Below are 23943 nucleotides of genomic sequence, written 5' to 3' on the forward strand. Positions count from 1 at the left end.
TATTTTAAGAGTGCTGTATAGTTTGAGCAAATACGCCCAAAAGGCTGTATACATTTCTTTTTTTTTTTAGTATATACTTTGCTGTCATCAATGCTACGCTCTTAAATAACTTTGCGCCCTTCGGAGCTTGTCCCACAACGATAACCGTCATCTATCTTGCCCACATTTCCTTCATTTAACGTTGCGAGCCTGCAGTACTTCAAGGTCACAAACGGCATGCGCGTTCTCAGCGTGACATGGCATTCTCGACAGGAAAGTAGCGAGCGTCTATAGTTTTCAAGAAAGCAAAACGCAAGTAAGGCAGATGATAATTTTTGTGGGACAAGATTAACTCCAAAGGGGCAAACTTTTTAAGGTGTACGTGTCACGCTGATAACGCGCATGTCATTCGTGATCTGGAATTACCGGGCGGAAGACACACAAGGCGATTATTGTTTGGGGATACCGTCCCCCAAAGGGTGCAAAATTTTTTAGAGCATGTAATTAAAAAATTTACATACTTTGCGGCACTTACAATAGTGTGTGCACTTCCTTTCTTCAGCGCACCCGGTACTTTTCTGTCAGGTACGCTATATGTCACGCTGATACACGGATGCCGTTAATTCATGGTAACCTGATAGTCTGAAAGCGCGCAACGTTGCGCTCGCTAGAAGTTGGGGTCCAGAGCCCCAAAGAATGCAAATTTTTCTCGAAGGGTACACTCTAAACTATTTCACCATCCTTATCTCGTCCCAACAATAATCGCACTGTAATTCGCACCCCCTTGGCGACTTGCCTCAACTGTCTCCAACAGTAATCACTAGAGGCCGGATCTTTAGGCATTAAAGAAGAGCGTTTTAGGCGCCAAAAATAGGCAGGCAATTGAAACAACGTTTTAGGCCTCCAACGTCCTAAATATAGGCACAATAAAGTTTTACATAAATGCAAATAATTTCAACGAAGACGTGCGCGGCCTATATTTACGATAGGAAAACAAGAAATGTTATGACTACGATGGCACAAAGGCGCCAAAAGTTGAACATAGCCGTGCAATTGTCCCATAAAACTGCTGAACTACGACGATCAATTGGCCTAATTCAATAAGCACACTGCTCATATTCATGTTCAATGGCCACTGTACTCGAGCGTCGCATATAGTGAAACAGCATGAAAAAGAATACTTGAAAGCTGGAAATACTGATTAGAAAAAGCGATACTTTATGTCTGCCTGACGCAATTAAATTAGACACAACAAAAACAGACAAATAACAAATGCAAGAGAGACAACGATTTATTAAGAAATTAGCATGTTCTTACACGAGGACTGTTAGGTACAACTCTTGGCAATTTATCTCATATAGAATGACATTATCCGAATTGTACAGGCAAGGCGTCCCAACACTGCCAAATACACTTCCGCCCATTTGAAGTGCACATGTTTGAAGAAAGCTGTTTTGGAGAGGGCGCGGACGTAGTCTAAGAATCACTGTGAAGGTTGTGGAAACAATAGCAAACTACCACCATCTCCAGATTTTTGGATTAAATATTGTGCCTCTTGGATTGAGAATGATCTCATACGCTGAGAAGAAACGCCGACGGCGGTGAACACCTTAAAAAGTAAATTACAAAAGAAACAAAAGCCGCGTGCACATCACATTTTTCGTCTTTTGCTCTTCACTTTCCTTTCCCCTGACGGCTCTCCGCGGTTCGCATTCGCCAACTGCTCGCGCAATGTCAGCGCGGCGGCGTATGCTGGCGGGCGCGTCCCATTTCAATGCTGCTAACAGTTGTTTTCGGGAGTTGGTTGAACTAAGGACTAGGTTGAACCCCATAGAGTTCCAAACAGTCAATGTTGCCCGGTAACATGAATAAAATCTCTAACTGCCTCGAAAGCGAAACTTGAGACTAAATAGTGTCATATAGGTGCCGATATTGGAAATAGGCATTTATAGGCATTTACAGGCATTTAGGCACAAACGCCAAAAGAGGCATTTATAGGCACCATAAAAACACTATAAAAGCCCTTCTTAACCTCTTATTCATGCTCATATATCAAAGTGGGGCGATAGGAGCGCAAGGAACAAAAAATGCATTTGCCTAAAATCCGGTCTCTAGTAATCACCATCTATCGTGCAGCTCTTTCTTTAACGCTGCACGCCCTGTATTACTTTCAGGTCAGGAACGGTATGCACGTATTACAGTCGAACCCGGATATATCGAACCCACTTATAACGAATTATTGTGTATATAGAACATCCGTAAAATCCCCTTGAAAAATTTCTCTATAAAATTTCAATTTTATATGCCGAATTACCCATATAGCGAACTTTTTGTGATCCCCTTCAGATTCGATATATTAGGATTCGACTGTGTCTTCACATGTCATTCTTGAAGTGGCATAGGCGTGTGTAGGGCTTACCCCACCCCCGCCCCTTACTCCCGGCCCCATTACAGGGGCCAAACTCTCTGCAGCGTTCCAAGGGTTGATTTTATCGCGCAGTCATACATATGTGACGTAGGTTTCTTTTCTTTTTTCAAAAATGTGGTTTTACGTACCAAAACCACGATCTGATTTTGAGGCACGCCGTAGTGGGGACTCCGGAAATTTGGACCACCTGGGGTTCATTAACGTGCACCTAAATCTAAGTGCACGGGTGTTTTCGCATTTCGCTCCCATCGAAATGCGGCCGCCGTGGCCGGGATTCGATCCGCGACCTCGTGCTCAGCAGCCCAAGGTTTCCTTTTAGAACTCGATTTCCACAACACAAATACACTTAAACGTACATCTTCCCGAGAAAGGAAAAACGTACTTATTAAGGTAAGGCTAATAAACGTAGACAATGTGAGGAAAGGTTCTAGCGCTTACACGTACATCATGTCCATTTATTAAATCAAAAGCCTGCAACCTCCTTTTGACCAATGATCGAAGCTGGAAGCCAGTGCAATGGCCTGCTCAAAAGAGAGAGAGAAAAAAAAAAAAAAAAAAATGCGGACGCAACCACTGATGGCGCTCGTGCAGCTATAATGACCGTGCCTTTATTTTTGCACTGTTCCAAAGCAGATCACGGGGAACAATGGCCATGGCAACCCTGGCAGTCCAACAGGAAAGTGCGAGCTCAAGAGTGGTAAAGGAAGGGGGCGCAAGATAGATGTTGATTTTTGTTCGGGACAAGCCCTAAAGGCCATAAACCTTTTGTGTACGATGTCAATTAAGCTGCATATATATAATATATATATAGATATATATATATATATATATATATATATTATATATATAATATATATACAATCGTATACATACTACAAAAAAGCAGATCAAAATCTTAACGTTTGTTACGCAAACATACAAGAAAGATTACCTCCTCAGTTGCAACCCCGAGAGAATCGCAACAGTGAGCGAAGGACGTCCACCCGAAGCGATATACATAATGTGTTTCAATCACATGCCCGACGTCGTCCACGTGGAGGGGCAACAATACCATTTTTTGGCAGTCAAGTTCCAAGCTTTGACGTCGTCTCCACGCAGCACACAATGCACAATATCTCTGAGCATTTCACTGACGATCTAAAGCGAGGAAAAAAAAAAAAAAAAAAAAAAACAGCGATAACCAAGACGCAGGACCAGTAGGAGGCACACACAGAGTCGCCAGCGACTGTGTATGCGTGGGTCTCCTCCTGGTCCTGCTTCTTGGTTATCGCTTTTTTTTTTTTTCCGCATAAGAACACGAATTACCGAGTCCAGCAATTCACGCTTCCCTGACGATCTGTATGTTCCTGCGATTTCTTTTTAATGCGATGTGTACAACTATCTAAATACGCGGCACAGTGCCTCCAGAGGATATTCGCAACGCTGTGCACTGATCCGACGTTGGCAATCACCGCAAAAGCATGTTCATCAATGCCGGAACAGCGTATTTATTTCGGTACAAAAGCCGCGACATGATCAGTCTACAGAGGCGCTCGTGACGTGACCACGGATCCATGCCAGGTAACTGTCCCACGCGCGTGTACACGCCGAAGGTGAAGGGCCTCGCGCACGCGTGCCCCCAGCTGACGAGGCCCAAGAGCACGGGTCGCCCGTCCACGAATCCGACCAAGGGCCCCCGCTGTCCCCTTCGCAGGCGTCGGCACGGTAGGCCTCGCCGAATCCGGCGCAAAACGCTGTGGGCGCCACGTGCTCCACGGCCGCCTCGCAGCGCTCGCGGCTGGTGATGGGCAGCGATGCCTCTGCAGTTTAAGCGCGGGGCCGCCGCGGGGTCCGACGCGGCCCCAGCCGAAGAGGACGCCCTGCGAGAAGCGCTCGAGGTAGCCCCCGGCTGGCGGCAAGCAGGCCACGGTCAGCCGCTCGGCGCGCCGTTCCAGTAGCAGCAGGGCGACGTCGTGCTCTCGCGACGGGGTCCCGCGCACGTAGTCCGGATGCGGCACGGCGCGCAGCACGCCGATCCGCGGGCCACTCTGGCGCGTCGCTCCCAGCAACACGGCCAACTGGGTGTCGCTCCGTTCTGGCAGGCAGTGGGCGGCCGTGAGGGCCCACCGCTGGGCGATCAGCTACAGCCGCACACGAAGCGTCCGGACTGCAGCAGCTGCGCCACCCAGGTGCGTTGCGCGCGCGGACGCCGTCTGCCACGCGACGGCGGGCCGACTTCGGTCTTCGTCGGTGGGAAGGCCCGCGGTGCAGAGACCGCCGTCGTCCTCTTCCGTCACGAGCAGGGCCCGCTGCAAGCTAACCGTGCGGTTCCCTTCCCGCACACACAAGTAGGCGCCGGGCTCCCAGAACCGGTCGGGCGTGGGTGGCGGCAGCCGCTGGCCGTTGCGGAGCCAGTAGAGCCGGTCGGCCGAGCCGGGCGCCGAGTCGCAGGCTTCTGTGGAAACACCGGGCGCCACTCGCGACCAGGGCAGCTCGGAGTGGGGCAGACGCGGCGGCTGGCCCCAGGAGGGCGGCCACGAGCACGACCAGCATGACGACCGCCTAGCGGGACTCGTCACGCGCCTGCCTGCTGGTTGACCTCGATTTCAAAAGTTGCTTCGGTCGAACAGCCGTTTTTAACGACCTCCAGCAGGGCAGCATGAGCGCGCCGGGTTTTATGCAGCGCACGCTCCTGGAGTCGAGGCGCGACGGTGTTGCATCCTGGGGCCGGTGATGAAGCACAACTCGAGAGCGCCTCGTCGCGCTCTCCAGCACGCATTTATTTTTTTTATTTTGGCCTAGCAGCTGTCTGGAGTCTTGGAGTTTGAATACTTGCGGCGAATTCGGCAGCGCCCGGACGCGTGCGATGCATTTTCATCTGGTGTGAAGTATTCATTAGACACATGTGCCCATGTTCATGGTTGTTCTTGCAGTAATTTTACGGCAGCCTCACTGTATGATTTTTGCCCCTTCCCCTTTCTGGTCAGGTGCAATATTCATTACCCTCAGACTGACTTATTTGGTGTAATTTCATCAATTCACTAGAAGAATGGCAAAACTGTCATCACAGCATAACTGTGATTGTTTCAATGTTACCCCATGTTTTGCTGTTAAATGTATTATATGTATAAATGAAAAAAAAAAAAAAAAAAACTTTTTGAAATTCGCTATTTGACTGGCGCCATATATTTGGAAAATAAAAGGAGAAACAAAGCTTAGATAAACCACTTTGTTGCTACTTCCCCTACACAAAATGATAGTCAAAAAGCTGTGGAAACTGCAGTTAAACCCCAGCTTCACCACCATAAACACATGCTATTCGCAGAGGTCATCAGGCTGAACCCAGGATGTTTACAAGCCTACAAGCTCTTGCGAGAGACACAACCAGACTCCAAGGTCCTGTACATCAGCAGCTTGTTTCCTGCATCAGCACACTAAAATGAAAACTCTCAGTGTGAAGGTTTAATTATTACCATGAAGTGAATTTTAGGCGTAAATTACTAATTTTCTATATAACCACCAGCCCTGACCAAGCAATTTTGCCACTGATAGAGCAGCTGCTGGCCACAATTGTAAAACTTCTGATTAATCAGTGCACTTGACCAATCACTTCATCACATTTAAAACACTTTTCAAACGGCCTGCTCATTGTGGGAGGGAATAGAAAGAAGCAGCTGGGTACAAGGATGGGACTATGGCGGACAGGCCAAAATTTCATGGCCAGCTTGAAACAGCATATGTGCTATGTCAATTGTGCCGAGTGATTTTGCCTTCAGTAGTCTGTTTTTAATGCTTGTTGCAGCTTCAGCTGATGCTCAGGTTAAAATCTGCTATGCCATTTTGGCCTTTCCTGGCACAATCTGTGTAGAGAACATTACCATGCTCCCAGAAGATGCTCAACTTGACCATTCCCGATGAACGCATGGTTCTAGCCTTTTTCTGCATCTGTAAGTTCAAATGCTGTTATTGTTTGCTTGGTAATATGGTCTCTGTAATGCAACAATGCATATAATATTTGTCCACTGTGACGAGAAAATGAAAAGGTGGAGGGGGGTCAGGCTCAGAAGCCAGCCTAGAGGGATGGGGGACAGCAATAAGAAAGGAAGGCGAGGTAGTGAAGTGTAGAAAGCTACATGTACCTCAACTGACTCATCTCAGACTGGGTTGAGGCTAGGAAAGTACTAATGAAGTCGATGGTTAAGGCGACTTGCACAAAATATGTTAGGAGCACTCTTGTTGCATGCTGCACATTCACTCTCTTGCCAGGCTCCCAGCATCAGCTCCGAAAGTGGGTGGTCATCTCAGCAAAACTTGTCTGGACATTCGTTTATTCTGATGAGCTATGTGAGAAAGGCACCAGGGTCTCTCAAATACAGCTGCAATGTTACCATGGCCACTTCTTCCGGATGTCTTTTTGCATGGGAGTCTGCAACCATGGAACTTAGTGCAACAAGATCTGGGATATGAGCAGGAAGTTATTATGAATGCTGTACACCGACCCCAGGCTCACACTAACCTGCTGCTCTTGAGACGGCTGCCAGTGGGCATGAGGACCCCTATTTTTTTTTGTATAGTTTGTGGCTCTGTTTGTTGTCTTACAGACCTGGCCTATTTGGCCACATCGAAGGCATCTGGACCATCTGACCACAGTGGCATAACAGAGGTCATTCATACAATTCCAGCAGCTTGGCATGAATCTCCTTGGTATTGTTTTCTTTCAAATGTGGAAAATAGACCAATTAACAACACAAGCCTGGACATTCCAGAGTGCTGGCACCACTTTGTTTCTGCCACCCCAATGGTATTCTATGGAGCAATAGCATGCAATACTTTTACGGCACCAAAACTAGAGGGTTGTGTTTGATGCTGGTTGTGTAACACTACTGCCTTTTTTTTGAGGGGGCTGGTAATTTTAACTCTATGAGTGAACCTGGTATTTGACAACGCATGTCTACCACAAAGAAGCACAATATTCTGCAGCAAGTCGTGTCATTTGTTATAAAGAAATATGTGACTACATACCGTTATTACATTTCTTGCTTTCAACAGCACTTTTTAAGTGTTAATAGTGCCATTTTCACTTGTCAAGGGCTTGCACTCCCAGATTTTCCAGCAGAAAACTGTTTAGAACTGGGACAGAACACATAGATTAGGATCCCTGCAGGAGAGTCTGTTCAGGCTGAATACTAAATTTACAGCTCCCACTGTGTGAAGTGAAAACAAACGCAGTGACTTGGAAGTGAGGAACATTTATGACTTGCTGAATTAGTTTCAGAACAAAAACGATGAGACTGAGTAAGCTGATGGAGAAAGAAATTTACAGTGTTGCTACTAGTCATCATCTTCGTCATCAGAGTGCTGCCGGCGGTTTCCAGCATTAAGGCGAAGTACCGCACCAGGGCTGGGGTATGGGCGCATCTGGTAAAGTGGCCCACTTGCAGTCGTGTCGGCACCCGTCTTGGCTTCATTGCTCTTCTCCAGGCCTGTCGACCACTTCCCACTGCAAGTACATATTTGAAAGGTTCCTTCTTTGCAACATTGTCTCAAATCAGCAACTACAGTAGGCTCCCGTAATGACTCCCCGAATTCCATGCGAACATATTTGCTTTACATGAATTGTCAATTCTGTTACACCGAGCTTCCGTGACCCATCACTGATGCTTGCTAATTGGCTCAGCGAGTGGCTTGGAGTGACCTCTCACTCCTGCTGAAGCAGGAAGTTCTTTATGTACTTAAACCCTGCCAGTATGACGATGATACTGACGCATTGCAGGGCTGACAACATGAACATGAAGTCAGGAGACCCTCGAGGTGCCTTTGTAGTTGATGGCAATGGTGAGCACACTGCCAAAGAGGCATGAACAAGTGACGCTGACAATGCTCTGACTACTTTGACACATTGCTTCAACATGAGGGCACTGGACGGTCTTTTAGAAAACCAGGTGAAATTTCAGTTTGAGAGAACACACAGATTTTAAAAGTGCCAACAAGCAAACATTACTGATTGGCCCAAATAAATGTACATAAATGAATGCTTTGAATCATGCAATTGCAATAAATTTTTTTTCGCTTGCAATTTCAGATAGTAATATTTGTGTGCACTTAGAATGGTGTTTGTTTTCTTCCGTAAAGGCAAACTTCTGATAAGATGAACAAGCTTTCTTGGCCCCTTTGATCTTGCCTTAGCAGGAGTCTACACTATGTGCAACATGCTATCAAGCGTACAAATTTGACAGACTAATGCTCATCTCATGTTGTGAAATGAATAGTAATAAAGTTCTCCCAGGGCTGATGATACGATACATATGGCCATCATAAAATTCTAAGCAAGTGCTCCTGCCCCCGCAAACCATACAATGCCCCCATATTTTCATGATAATTTAAATATGCTATATGGAACCAAGCAAGAGTGCCCTCTTAAAAGGAAGGTGGGGATGGGGATCGCACAGAATATTATGGTGTATACAAAATACACATCTGCCAAGCATGGGACATTATTTTTTTCTGTTGAATTATTAACACTTTAACTACACTTAGCTTTCTTTACCATTTAACTGGTTGAATCCATCGGCCACAGCTCTGCACTTCTGCACAGGCTTTGTTCGAGGTCTTTGTGCTCAAATAATTGATTAATATACACAGCAGGGTGTTCTGTTCTATGTAATAATCAAATTATCATATATATGAGCAACTAAGGCTTAGTCTGGTTAAAAATTTAACCAAATGATGCTCTGTCTGCAAATCATGCTTGTAGTTGAGCCTTTTAGTACACATCTTGCCACATATACAACTTTGATCACATTATTAGCTTACATAACTGTCACCTACTAGTGCCTCAACATATTAAAAAATGAATACATGTATCATATAATATGCTAAGAACAAAAAAAAAAGAATGGTGCCAAAATTGATAGCGTGTTTTGTACCGTGGAACGTCCGAGTATGCAGCAGGATCCATGGGTCAAGGTCATTGCTGCGCGATCGGTCACCTGGAAGCAAAAAGTAACAGATGCATGCATACGTGCAAATTCTTATTTATCTATAGCTTGCATAAGAATAAACTGCTTATTTCCGTCATTTGCATCATTGTATCATGTGACAATTTTTTATTTCTCTATTTTTGTGACTGTGTCCTCCCTTTCCTTAACCCTTTAACTAGCACCTGAACAATAATGTAATTAGGGCTGGGCATCAACTAAACATTTTAATGTGAATAATCAACTTTTTCATTATTAATCAACAGAATAATGAAATTTGTTGATTTATAGCGTGACTTAAGAAATCAATAGCGGTGAGTTAACTCAAAAACTTGTAAGCAAACTTGTACATAAACTTGTAAGCAAAAGTAAACCATGACACAAAGCGGCAGTTGCCTATAATATTATGTTAGCAACACTTTGTCGTTGACATAACAAGCATATCGAAACTCACTACACCTCACGTACACAAATAAATCACAAGATGTGAAGGAAAAAAGGTTGTTATGTTCTCTGGAAGTCCCATCACAAACATGCGAGCCTTCCTAATGCAACTCCAGCAGTTTGTTTAATGCCCATACAATAGCACATGCTATCATTGACAGGTCACAAATTTTAAAGTATTTTCTTCCTATTTGGGCTCTTGTGGCACAGTAAATTTCTTGAAACTTGCCAAGCTCTCAACCTCTGCATCCTTTAGAATGCAATGGAGTCCATCTTTACTGATAAGAGACTTAAATACGGCCGGGCAGACACTGTCAAAATCCATGACATTAGGGCGAACTGATGGGAGAACTTCAAGGCGGCGTCGCCACCTGTCTTTTTAGTGTTTGCGTCTTTTCAGTATGTAGAAGGGTAATTTACTAAGGCAGCACAACTTATTTTTCCCTTAAGAGGAAGCTTTAGCTCGGGCCCAACTCTGATGTCGCCTATTCTAACACATGTAAAAATATAAAAACGCTTTTTTGAGATAAAGACTGAACCGATCTTAATGAAATTTGTTACATTTGAGGGATGACGTTATATTCTAGTGACTGTTGGAAGTGGAATTTTTATTTAGGGCCTGAATTTTTTAAAAGCAATCTTAAAAAAAACTGTTAAGTTTGAAAAAAAGAAATGGAACCACGAAGTTTAAAAATTTGTAGCTCTGCATCAAAAACATATCACAGTTATGTAAACTGCATCTGTAAGAGCATTCAAAGCAGACAAATTTGGTACATCAACTTATACCTTATGTGAATTTATTACATTGTTTACAAGTGTTTTGCAAAAATCCTACTCACGTATTAGTGGTACATTTGAGAGCTATGTATAATACATAAATTTTGTCCGCTTGAGATGTATTATTAGATAGAATTTTCAGAACTGTCATATAGTTTTTCATTGATGAGTTAGAGTTGTAAACTTGATAGTTTCGTTTTCTGAAAATTTGCAATTTTCGGCAATTTTAATTAAAAAAATTGATGGCCACAATTAATAATTCGCTACCAACAGTCACTAGATTCTAACTTTTTCTTTTAAATGCAACAAGCCTCACCAAATTTGGGGCAATGGTTCTGGAAAAAACGATTTATCCTTTTCCCTGTATTTAGATAGGAGCACCAGAGCTAAAGCTTCCTCTTAAGTTTTTCTTTAAAGAAAAAAAAAAAAAGAAGAAAAAAAATTGTAGCTCTAAAACAGAAGTACTGGCACAACTCACCACGACGGTCTGAACGGCCATGAGATGACCCTTTATGAGAGTTCGCAGACTCACGAGAGCGCCGGGGTGGAAGTGGAACCTCATCGTCATCTAGCATGTCTTCTTCTGAGCCCTGCCAAATAGTCAATGTGTGGTACACTTGAAGTGACAACAGCTGCCCCAATACTTCAACCATCTAACACAAGTGAATGCAAAGTGTGTGGTTAGTGCAAATTCTTCCCTAGTAATCCGCTACACCAAATGGGGGGAATGTTGATACGGTTTTGGCCTACTTATCCTTCTTCAAATTTGGAACTTTAAAAGTGAAAACGTGTTTTATTATCAGACTAACAGCAAGGCACTCTCCTTCAGATATTGCACAGCATGCATATGATTTCATTAATGTAGAGGTTGTGTCTTGCTACAGTTACTTTCGAGGATATTTCACTGCAGCAACTTTAACCACAGCACTTCCTCTGCATCTTCTAAATACTTGAACCCACAGCCATTCTGGCAATGTTATTTACAGAAATGTAAGCATGCAAACTTTACTTACAGCACTGTCCAGTTCCTGACCATCATCAGCATCAGATATGAGTTCTGAGAAAGAGAGGCGTGAAGGCAAACACTAATGTAGGCAGAAGCTTACTCAAACATTTTTTCTTTTCTTTGAGTTCTGCACATTCCACCATAAAAGACATGCCTTTGATTCTCTAACAACAAGGAAGAGGAAGAAAAATGCACCTCGGAGCTTCTCAGCTGGCAGCGAAATCTTTGCCCTTGGGTGCCGAGGTGGCATCCAGGTGACGTCCTCGCTCCCCTGCCTCCAGTAATAGTGCCTGCCCCTACATACACAATCAGGGGTCACAATGGAGGGATTTCAGTACCGTTTTTTCCGGTGTATAAGTTGCGTTTTTTTTTTTCAGAGTTTTTCGTCGATGCGTCTCATAGAACATATATACGTTTTCCCCCCGGAAAAACTGCCGTCAAAACCGGGTTGGATGCTATGGCCACGCGAAGCGCTCTGGGTTGACCTCCTCTGCCACACAATTGCTACGGGTTCTGTGCGCGCTATGGAGGTACCTGGTTCTCGTGATCGAGTTCCAAGCGGGAGGGATGGACAGCAATGCAAGCGGCGGGAGGCCGACCGCGAGTTGACCGATTACGAAGTCGTCGCATCTGCAGATCGCTTTCAAGATACGGCGCGCGCCGCTACGCAAACTACGCAGTTGCTACCTGAGTGCAAGCCCCTCCCCCCCTCTCGCGCTACCTTGCCGCTTTCCTCCCTTGTGTGCGATTTGGCTCACTGTCGCACGCTTTAACTCGCACATACGGCGTGTGGGGATGAGGTTATCGCCCTTGGCCTTTATACGGAACATCGCGGCGACCACGACGGCAAAAATGCGTGTGGAGTGTCCGTATCACTGCTATCTCAATTATATAGGAATGGCACCAATACACTTACGCGTTACCCGCGTTCACTAAGTGAAACGTCAATGTAATTTTTGAAATCGCTTACCAAATGAACAGGGGCATCTTACACACCGATGCGACTTATATATGTTTTTTTTTTTCCGGAAGAACTGCCGTTTTGAGGAGGGTGTGACTTACACAAAAGTGCGACTTATAGACCGGAAAATACGGTACTCAATGGTATTCATACACTTACAGAACTGCACGACGAACCTGTACAGATATAGCTTCAATATCCAGCAATAACGAGGGAGCCTTATTTATTTTTTTGTGTATATTGGGAGAGCTATGTGCATACTTCATTGTAAAGTGTATATACTCATCATCCTTTATAGTCTTCTTCTTCGGTGCAGCTTCACAATATATTGTATCTATTCCTATGTTTTTACTATTTGCTGGCCGATGGCTCAGGTGTCAACCTCAACAATAGTTACAGTATGGCCAGCAGCCACATCCTTTTTCTTCCATCATTTTTTTTTGCCACAATAAACAACCCCTTTACTCTCTCGACACCGTGTGTACACACATAGACCACTTTACTGAAAATGACATACCTGTTTCTAGTGCCTGCCTGATGATGAAAAGAACTTAACTGAAAAGAAAACCCATTTCTGCAGCCTATAGGCACGCATTCTGGAATGATGCAATAATTGATGATACACTCAAAGCAGAAAAAAAAGAAAGATCTGGTTGAATTGGTAGTTTGTACAAAATTTTTGTACAAAAGAGAGTGAAGTGGATCAGAAAGCAAACGGGGATAGCCGATATTCTAGTTGACATTAGGAGAAAAAAATGGAGCTGCGCAGGCCTTGTAATGCATATGGCAGATAACCGGTGGACCATTAGAGTTCAAGAATGGGTGCCAAGGGAAGGGAAGCGCAGTCGAGGATGGCAGAAAATTATGTGGGGTGATCAAAAGAGAAAATTTGCAGGCACAGTTTAGAAGCAGCTAGCAAAAGACAGGTTTAATTCGAGATCACAGGGAGAGGTCTTCATCTTGTAATGGACATAAAGATAGGCTGCTGCTGATGACATTATTTATGTAGATATGTACAGCCCTACAAGAATGGGACACATAAGCACAAATGGCATGAATAAATGCTGAAATTTAATACAGCCACTATTAATTTCTAACCGTCCAAAGTTAACATGGCCTAACAGGTGTCTATTTTATTCACAAGAATTCAACTTATTGAAGCAGAAGAGATACAAATGCAGTACTCATCCACAGCCCTTTAACTTTTTGTCATATAAGTCAATTATAGAAATATATTTGGTTCTTCTTTCTGGGGTTTTACGTGCCAAAACCAGTTCTAGAAGGTTATAGAAACAAATACCTTCTCCCATTTGATTATGCATCCTGTCCTTGTACTGCAGTTTCTATGCTGACACACTTCACTATCATTAGAGGCCGTTGCTGTTCTTCGTACATACGTGCCGGGATCGTACAGCTCACTCCAGCCCTCTGGCAGCGGGTACTTTCGCAGCATACGCAAGCGCTTGCGCTCGGTGTGCGGGGACTCCTTCAATTTGCCAGCACCCCACTGCTGTTGGCAGAATGCACTGCATTCATGGTACAAGTTCCACTTGTTCGGGCATCCTGGGATGGGCCCGCCTACTCGAGTCTCGCCACCTCCCACAGGTCGACTGATGTCATCGTAGTCTTCAGCGATGACCTCTTCCTCTGGCTGATCAGCTGTGCAGGTACAGAGTGATTTCAGAGTGATTTACTTACCAGAAAAATGCTTATTGGGTAAATAGACTACAAGCTGTTAGTGAAATATTTGCGGCGAGAATGCGTGTTCCAAGTGTAGAATGGATTTTGCTCTCAATATATGCACCGTCCGTCCCCGCACAGTTGATCAGTTCTTTTCATATATTTCACATATTTCGATCAAAGAGCATGGTAGAGAGACTACTAATATATTCTATGCCAGCTCTACCTTGGTTGGTCTGGAGTGTTGCACAACTAGGTTACTTTCATAAAAAGTAGCATCAAAGTGCGTCAGTACTAAACCAAAACTCCGACTATGGAAACATCAATCAGGCATACAGACATGCCTGAAATGATTCAAAATATCTCGGTCACGAAGTTCCGGCGGACAGCAGCACAGCAGGCACGGTTGATATTTGTTATTGCGCTTTGGACGCGCTTACTGTCGGAACAGAAATGCTACGTAAGCTTACGCATGAGTGACACAAAGATCGACAAATATATTTTGAAGTAATTTGCGCGGTACTCACCGGCCGACGGTTCGGCTTCACTGGCTTTTACAATCCCCCGTTTCTTCAATCTTGCTAGGAGGGCTGGTGGAAGAGGCATCAGGCCACCTATCTAAAATCGACAGCGAAGATAATAAACAATAGAAGTATATCGAAAAGCCACACTACACGTTCAACTGCTGCAGCAGCAACCGCAAAATAAACTTCGAAAGCACCGACACTAGAAACTACCGCTTGCTACGCACTCGCTTATACACTCGCCGCAGTTGCCACAGTCACGGCGAGCGTGCGCATTCACTTCCATCAAGCCGCTCACTGACAAGTTACATGAGTATTGCAGATTTACAAATTTAGGTACATAATTATCTGCGTCTGAATTAGTGAGTAAACGACCAGTTACCTCTAATTAAGCGTCGGAACGCACCTCTTCAAAAAAAAAAAAAAAAAAAGCGCTGGTTAAATTTAGTACAGCCAAAAGAAGACCAAGTTAGCCAAACCAAGCCAAGCCCGTTTGAGCTCGAGTTCAGCTGCCGAAGATTTACGGGCCCGGTGTCGGTCTGGCAGCTCTATCAGCGAGACGTCAGAAAGTGTGCCATTCGCTTACAAAAGCCAAATACAACGTCCAGCTGGCTTGCGGTGCTGTGGATATGCCGTAGCTCTCACTTGCATTCTTGCGCGCAGCCTGCTCGGTCCGTTTACCGATCTTGTGCGTACTCGCGCCCCAACACAGCCAAGTTTCGATGGGAGGTGCGGCTCTAGCTTTCCTGAACGCACTGCTTGCTAACTCCTAACGTTGAACTATACGCTGGGAAAACCACTACAGCCGCAAGTCTTCGCGGAGGTGTTGGAGAAGTTCGGCAACCCCTGTTGGCAATTGGCCTTGATGTAGCCCGTCCTGTGCAAAAAGCAGAGACCAAGCCGCCCTGGCTTGAATCAACTGCATTCTCACTTGTGCGACGGACGGGCGAACACTTCGAATATGTGCGACTTGATCGGCACTTCGAGCTTGCTCCACATTGGAGACATTGTCTCTCTCTACGCCGAGGGTACCGTCTCCGGTTTCCTGTGCACTTTAGGGTGAGTTTTCGTGCATCGTGCCGTTTCCTAAACCGACTCGTAACGTATTTCTGACTCGCAACCTGTGTCCTTTCTTCTGCAGCCTGGTCGATGACCGGTGCGTGGTGCAGCCAGAGGCTGGGGATCTGGCCATCCCGCCCAAAAAGTTTCGAGGTTAGACGGGACACGGCCAGTGTTCCGTATTTAAGCTAAAATAAAACGTAATTCCCAGTTCTTCGATGGTCTTAAAATCGGGCGCGTCTGCATTTCAGATTGCCTTTTCAAGATGTGCCCCATGAACCGGTATTCGGCCCAGAAGCAGTTCTGGAAAGCAGCCAAGCAGAGTGCCTCCAGCGCAACAGATGCCGTGCTGCTGAAAAAACTGCATGTGAGAACTTTTATATCTCATATAGCAGTAGCATTTAACCGTTGTCGAGAAAAGTGCGCAACAAACGGTTATGAAACTTAATTTTGTGGAGTTTCGGTTTTCGTAGTTTCTTACCCCGTTCAGTTTCGGTAGGCTGAATACATTCTGGATAATTTTGTCATACTTTTACATTTGTTAGAGCAAGTTGTTGCAATTGGTTTTTGTGCGGTTGAGGTCAGAGTTACGTTGTACCAGCGCACCTGGATGCCAATTGTGGGTCTTCTGTTTAGTTCTTAACTATAATTTATTTTGCCTTAACTGTGTGTTTTCCAATGATAAGACAGCAGTAAGTCACGCATGCATGTATGTGTGTATAATGCAGCTGTTTCAGAACTCTAAAGTCTCATTGAGAACTTTGTGCCCACTTACTTATTGAGTGTGCACTGATAATTAAAAACAAATAAAGATACAGTGACATGGGTTAACGTCAGATGATTGTAGCAGTGAACTGAAATGTGCATTTGTTTAGGTTTTACTAGGGCATGTGTTAACAATAGAAGATAAGAATGTTAGCTACAGCTGTAGCTGAAGGTAGTGCTTCTGAGGTGTGGTAAGCAGAAAGTGACAACTAGCTAAATAATTGTTATTTTCACACTCCTTTTTTAAAGCCTTTGCAAACACCTTTTGGGGTGCGAGTTAAATGTTTTCCTGCCGATGTTTTGTCAAGTTTTCTTTCTCTCCCAAAAAACCTATAAGAACGAGATAACACCTGATTTGATAACTAATTAAATATACACCTGTACTTAAAGCCTATTTTTATAGCTGGTTGTAGATATCATTGATCCCCAACACAAAAGTAAATTCCCTCTACATAAATTAGAAGGGCTGCTCTGTACTTAAGTAATGAATAATAATCAGAAACCAGATTTCAGACAAATATATACAGGGTGTTTTTTTTAGCTGCACCAAATTTTTTGTGGCAGATACAACAGTTCTAACCCTTGACCTAAATTACTCGCTGCAGCGGCCATTCTATGAGAAATCAAAATGCTCAATTGAATAATTACAATAATTATGCTAATTATATTTGTAATTAATTTCGACACATATTTCAATCTACGAATTGTAGCTGGTGAGCTTGCAAGGCATGTCAACTTAAAACAAATTCTCAGGACTACGCCAGTTTCAAGATATTAATTTTCAATGTGTCCGACGAAATGCATGGGCGTTCCAGCTACTTTTGTGCTTCATTTCCTAAAACAGCGTTTTCTTAAAGTAAATGGAAAAACAGTGCATTTTTATTGCAAGTTTGAAAGCCACATCTCGAAACATGTGCCATTCTGAGAATTCGTTCCAAGTGGATACACCTTGTGAACTCACTGGCTATAATTCGTAGATTGAAATATGTGCCATAAAGTAATTAATTAAACAGTTCATAAGTGTAATTACATTAATTATTCAATTAGGAATTTTGATTTCTCAGCAGTAATGGCTGCCTCATCGACAAATTTATATCATGGGTTAGAATTGTGCTATCTGCCACAGGCAATTTTTAAAAATTTTGTGCAGCCAGAGAAACACCCTGTATATATTTCTTCCCTCTCACATACCTGCTATACCTTAAATTAAAATTAATTATAAGTTCAGTAGAACTTTTATTATGCTCACCAATTCCTATTTGTGATGTCGCTGCCTCAAGATGCCTGTATTTCATATATACACGTGTGTTTAACGATACACTTATGGGAGACTTACCAAGGAAAAAGGAACCCTTCTTTTTACTTGTATGCACAGACAACTTTGAATGTAGCTTTAATTTTAAATAAATACAAGACTTTGAAGTGTCAGTGCTATTATTAAAGCAGCACGTTGCAGTCTCCTTCAAAAATTTGTATCGAAATGTTTTTTTCGTGTCATTTCAAAACATCACTTAACATTTTCACTGTGGCAGAATTTTCCGAAGTCTCGATTCCTGTGCGGGGAGGACCGACCGGTGGGTCACTTGTCATGTAAAAAACTTCGTCAAGGTGTAGACAAAGGGCACCACAACGCGTCAAACCAGAATGATTATTTTTGCTGATTTTTAGCAAAGGTATCGCTTGCGCACTGCTGGAAAGCCCTGCACAGCTGCACAGTGGGATTAACTGCTGGGTACCCACCAGTGACCCACACTGCAGTGAATGTGTTAAAATGAATTGACAGCTCTGAGCTCATGTGAGACCTGCAGTGGTAACTCAGCAGTGCCTGAACGAGGGAAGCCACCCGCTACGGTGGCCCAGTGGCTATGTTGCTGTGTTATATCTGCCAATTCTAGAATTTTTCGTAGCTTTTGTGAATTTGGCTTCATTCTATGATTTTACAAACATTTTGTAAATTTTTACTATAAATAAATGCTATTTGCAAAAAAGTTTCACTTGTCGGCCTCCAGACATACGCTTGGAAGTCTTCTGATGGTGAAAGAACACCAGAAGGGTACTTGCTTGGAGCAAGTTTATTCGGACAAGTTCCCAAAGCAGGCGAAATCAGCAACAGCATAGCTGTGGTAAACGTTGCTGTGGTCTAAAAACAGTGTTGCTTGTCAGTTCATGCTGTTCCAAGTTTGCAACTGCTTCTCTGCTGCATGTTAAGGTAAATCATCATTAATCAAGTGCATATGTATCCCACAAGAACGTTGCATTGTGGTCAGGGCAAACTTAAAAAAAAGAATGCGTGCTATTCTCTCTCCCCCCTACTGGTCTCATGTCCGCAGGATTCTTACTAATTTTAAATTTCACTTGTTGGCAGGTATGGTTTGATTTCTAGTCACAGTGTCTGCTTTCTAGTAAGGGCAGAATGCAAAAGTGCCTGTGTACGAAGCTTTAGGTGCACATTTAAGAGCCCCAGGTGATGAAAATTAATCTGGAGCCCCCCAGTACGCTGTCTCTCATAGCCCCTGTGTTGCTTTGAGATGTTAAATTGCATCAACAATCAAGTCACTGTGTGGTTGCAGCACGCTGCCGAGTTGGAGAAGAAGCAGAATGAGAGCGAGAAGCGAAAGCTGGTGGGAGAAGTGGTGCAATACGGAGGGGTGGTGCAGCTTCTGCATGTCAAAAGCAACAAGTACCTGACCGTCAACAAGCGGCTGCCTGCACTGCTCGAGAAGAACGCCATGCGTGTCTCCCTTGATGCCAATGGCAACGAGGGCTCTTGGTTTTACGTTGTCCCCTTCTACAAGTTGCGTTCAACGGGTGACAGTGTAAGTGCACTTGGCAGCTGATGACAATGGATATAGTGCAATGCATCATGTTAACCATTCCTCTGTGATTGTTTACTTTATTAGAGGAGGAGCATCAGAGCTTCATATTTAGAGGCATCCATTTTAGTCAAGTTTTGTGCATTTATACAACTTAAAGATAAGCTCTAGAAGCCATTTTCCTCCATGATAATTTAAAAAAAGAAAATGCTACCCTGTGCTCCTCCTCCTCCTCCTGTTACCCTGTCCATTCTAAACACAAAAAAAAAGAAAAGTTATTTTCAGAGGTTTTCTTTAAAATGATATGCTTCAACTGACATGTACAGTTCCCTCTATGACTACATTATCAGCCTTTTTGCGTGGTACAGCACTGTGCTGAGTGCTTTTTTATGGCTTTAGGTACAGCCTTGGTTCATTTCATGCATGTCAGGAAACAATGACCGCGTAACCTAGCACTCAATTTCGTGATTACATTCACCGTTTGGGTTATCTCATGTAAAGTCCCGAAAACCTGAAAGATAGTGCTTGCTTATGCTGGAACAAAATATTTGTTTACGGAGCTGTGTTAAATACCTGAATTTTCAACATCTGCTTGCAACTGGAGATTTGAGCTCTATTTCTTTGTTTGAACTTCATATCAGTTTGTTAATGCTCTACCCAAGCAAAAAAATGAGCTCGGCAGAAGATTGGCCAATAGGCATGGGCAGTTAAAAAGTAGACAGCCCAATCTCGCCCATCTGGGTCAGGCCAGGCTTGACTTTTGAAAATATCCAGACTATTTGCTGTCCCAGGTGACAGTAGGATGATGTCATGGCTGCCTGTTAATTCATCGTGGCTGTGTTCGGCCCACACATGGGCCAACGACTACCCCACGATGGCAACAAAGTGGCTTGTCAGCAGCCAGTGTTCTTTTGCCTGTATTCACAAACAGATTTTTTTGTCATGTATACCTGTCACTTTTACATACAAGCATATTTGTTTTCTTCTAGTGGGTTAGCTTAAAGAACCCCTAATCCATCCAGAAGTCGAAATTTAGTTGTGGTGTTGCAGTTGCGCACGAGTCTGCAACGAACACACAGCCACGAGAATTTTTCGAAATGGTGCCGAAATAGCGGAGTTACACGCGTTTGGTTATCAAAACGCGGCCCTTGCTCGTTTCGCTTTTTCCTTCTCTACGCTCCCTTCGTCGGTAGTCTCTCCTCCTTGCCGAGTGCTCCTCCAAATGTCACAAAACATACGTAATCGCCAACGCGCTTTTTAAAACACTGTCCACTTCCGGTTACTGCAACTCCGTGCTTCTCGGCTACCCGCTGTTGCTGCTGTGCCGCTATGGAGACCCTGTGTTGCACACACGTCTAGAAAGGCTCGCTAGTATAATGGATCCGTGTGGTAACACACCGTGCCGAAGCACGTCTGCAGACGAGGAAGAGCAGGGAGCGTGCGTACCTGCTAACAGACTAACCGGAAGTCATAGGTCTTGTTCGACCAATCAACAGCATCTGCACCTGGTGACATCACGACGAATGCTGGGGATACTGGAAAGGCCTGGAGAAGTGCATGGGGTTCTTTTTTTATTTTGTGGTGCGCCCGCAGCGCTGCCACATTTGGCATCATTAGATAAGTCGCGAGTGCAGAAGCATTTAATTGAAAAAGTCATGCTAATTATCTTTTTAATTAATGGCTTTAGGGCACATGTTGCAATGCGAAATTAGAGTCTGTCATCAACAAAAAGTTTGTAACTAGGGCCAGTTTCGAGATATAGTATAGTCAAAGTCAGCAAAACGAATTGGTTTCTTAATTGTTTCCTTTGAACTTTGCATATATTCACAGTGCAGCAGGAAAATAGCTAGGACACCAATGCATTTTCACGGCACACTTTGACGTGTATCTCCTGCATGCTGACGGGCTCATTTCTGCCATTGCAACATGTGCACTAAAGTTAATAACTAAAATATAATTAGTGCTATTTTATCAATTCTCAACTTCTACACTACTACTCATGTCCGTCAGTTAAATGTAACCTAGCTGAAGAAGGGGAATGCTGGTATCTGTCAAGAAATGTTTGACATAAGGAGAAACAACCTGTATAATTCACTATTTAATTCATGCACTCGTTTGTGTCTTAAAGCGTGCTATAGAAGGTGAGTGCTCTGTAAACAAATTATACCTACAATTGATTTTTTCCCAAATTTTATTGAACTGTTTAGATACAAACACAACAAAAATAGGAAAACTTCGTTGTGTGGAAAAGCTGTTATAGTAGGTTAGTGGGTGGGTCAAACGTAAACTTCGAATTAATCAGTTACAGTCTTGTATGGGCATTTGAAAATGTTCTTCCTTGTATTGCATTAGCCCATTCATACCAGAAAACTGTGCAGCCAGGTTGCTTGACTGCTTCTGCAATAGTCCCGCTGCAACATTTGAAATAGACATGTATTGTGCAGGATTCAGAAATGAAACATGTATAACTATAGTTTGGGTGCAGAATATTACACCAGGTGCCTTGTGGTTTCTCAATAACCCTTTAAAGGGGTCGTGAACCACCCCTCGAGTTTGGTAAAAGAACACAGTCTGTGGATAGCATACACAGCTGTGCACATCTCAGCCAAGTTTTGCAGTCGTGCGCGGCACGTGGAGCCCGCAAGCAGAGCGCGAAGTCACCTTTTTTTCAAATGCCCTCTTTTCAGCAGAAGCCTGCTTTGCACTCTGTTCTTTATTTCGTAATATTTCGTATTCGCTTTATTTCGTAATATACAGAATCCCATACGTGGCTGCTATTGCCCAATAGCTGACATCAATCAAGAAGGGTGTTTGGGTCACTGCTCTTCTGCCTACTGTTACTGTTATTGACACAGTTTAATAAACAGGCTGAAGTAAGCGAAAATCTGCGTTAGAATTTCAATAATAATTGAGTACTTCCGGAGGAAGCTCTGTACGCTTGGCCGCAGCCACCCACGTAGAAATTAAACTTTGGCCACCCTGCTTACCACTGTCACAGCCGTCGGGTTTTAGTAATTTAGACTAACTAGTTTTGAGCATTTAACTACCCTTGAACTACACGAAACTTAAGGCCAGGCCACACGCATGCTTGCCAGCGTGCGCTCACTCCTGGCCGCTCCTGGTTAGACACCCTGGCAGACTTCGCTTCGTATTGAGGTATAGGTAGCTCATCAATATGCGTAAGTTGGGTGTGGCTACTATCCATCGGTCAAGCTGGTGCAGGACCAAACCAGTCCGCACCATGTAGCATAGCCAGACTGGAGCATATGAGCGCGAGCACGCACTCAAACCCTGTCATGCTCATAGCAGACACTGCTCATACACACTAAAGTTGCATGTAGCTGTGCTCTGCTACATAGCGTAGATACCGCTGCCGCCGTGACGAGTTCACTGGCTGAGCGCACTGCGGCTCACTGAGGACAATGCGTTTAACGCATCATAGGTGCCAAAATCGGAAGTAGTAGTGTCTATGTGAACATCCAAACTCAAATTTGAACTGTGTGTGACGGTGACATTCGGTAGGCAGTGCTTTGTGCACATGCCCCGTTCCGCTGTAGCCTTTGCAGTGCAAGCCATTAAAGAAGGAGCACAAGCATTGCAAAGGGGGTGTTTGATTGCCAATAACTCTGCTTCTGCTGAATGCATTGAAGTACTTTTTGTAGCAAAGCATTTCTGAAATAGTCTATTTTAAGTTCAAATGCATTTCTCGACTTGATAAAAAGTGGTTCAGAGCCCCTTTAAGCATTGAACTTTGGAGCAGGTTTTGACAAATTCCTGACTTCTCGTAGCAACACTTTATGCACTTCATGCAAGACGTGGGGTCTCACACATGCTCTTGGGACAAAGGAACGATAACACAGTAGTGCAAACAATCAAAAGGGCAGCATAGACTTGCAGCCCAGGCTGTTCATATGCTCGGCCTGTAATTTTTTGGCTGAATAAATGTCTTATTGCACCTTTCATACACTAATGCCTGTTAGCCGAATTGCTACGCTGATGGGTGCGCGACAGATCGAGGAAGTCTGACTCACCGCGACCGGATAGCGAACGAATATGTTCGCCCGCATGCTAGACACCAACGCCTAATTGTTCACGTGTATGGTCACGCGAACGGTGGCACGTTCGAACAATTCGTGTTGGTCCATTCAGGTGTCGTGCTCGTAAGCCTTCTCGGAACTGTCCCGCGAAGCAGGTCGGTGCATGCGCTGCTTGCCGACCCTACACCAAAGAGGAAGTGCCGTCTCCCGTTCGCGCCCAAGTGACACCGCCGTTAGGTGGCTTCAGCCACGCAACACTAGCGCCATCTCTCGCAATATGCCGCAACCACACTGACCGCCGCCGCCGTAAAGCTACGCGGCAAAGCCGGACTATGGGAGACGTGAGCCATGCGGGGAAAACAACATCCCCACAGCCTTAAATTGCTACATAGTCCGGCGAAACATGTCAACACGGTCTAACATCAACGCGTGCTTCGCGAACAAGAGGTAGTACATGCAGCAGTGGCCGTGCCGAGGAAATGTCCACCCGTTGTCCATAACATGCGAGCCGACA

The 23943-nt window shown here is 44.3% G+C and overlaps 3 protein-coding genes across 3 annotated transcripts in view; 1 reads left to right on the forward strand and 2 right to left on the reverse strand.

Annotated features, from left to right (window-relative positions):
* Window positions 1-3922: 3922 nt before the first annotated feature.
* LOC119434472 (complement factor D-like) lies at window positions 3923-6934 on the reverse strand. The gene is made up of 5 exons (XM_049659488.1): window positions 6903-6934; window positions 5750-5807; window positions 4612-4902; window positions 4197-4527; window positions 3923-4140 (listed from the first exon to the last, which is right to left on the reverse strand). Exons 1-5 carry the CDS (start codon window positions 6932-6934, stop codon window positions 3923-3925), a joined length of 930 nt encoding a protein of 309 aa, XP_049515445.1.
* Window positions 6935-7615: 681 nt separating this feature from the next.
* On the reverse strand, window positions 7616-14982 carry LOC119434474 (polyglutamine-binding protein 1-like). The gene is given in 8 exon segments (XM_037701618.2): window positions 7616-7886; window positions 9313-9343; window positions 9346-9375; window positions 11063-11174; window positions 11598-11641; window positions 11786-11886; window positions 13949-14210; window positions 14759-14982. Coding segments are annotated over 8 exon segments (828 nt in total). The 5' UTR covers window positions 14838-14982; the 3' UTR covers window positions 7616-7717.
* Window positions 14983-15223: 241 nt separating this feature from the next.
* The window catches only part of LOC119434473 (inositol 1,4,5-trisphosphate receptor type 1), a 29845-nt gene continuing 21125 nt past the window's right edge, over window positions 15224-23943 (forward strand). Inside the window, exons 1-4 of the mRNA XM_037701615.2 lie at window positions 15224-15814; window positions 15897-15967; window positions 16066-16181; window positions 19150-19395. Of these exons, the coding sequence (XP_037557543.1) occupies window positions 15717-15814; window positions 15897-15967; window positions 16066-16181; window positions 19150-19395 (531 nt within the window). The 5' untranslated portion in view covers window positions 15224-15716. The remainder of the gene's footprint in view (window positions 15815-15896; window positions 15968-16065; window positions 16182-19149; window positions 19396-23943) is intronic.

This window comes from Dermacentor silvarum, unplaced genomic scaffold (assembly GCF_013339745.2).
Source record: "Dermacentor silvarum isolate Dsil-2018 unplaced genomic scaffold, BIME_Dsil_1.4 Seq11, whole genome shotgun sequence".
Classification (NCBI taxonomy): domain Eukaryota; kingdom Metazoa; phylum Arthropoda; class Arachnida; order Ixodida; family Ixodidae; genus Dermacentor; species Dermacentor silvarum.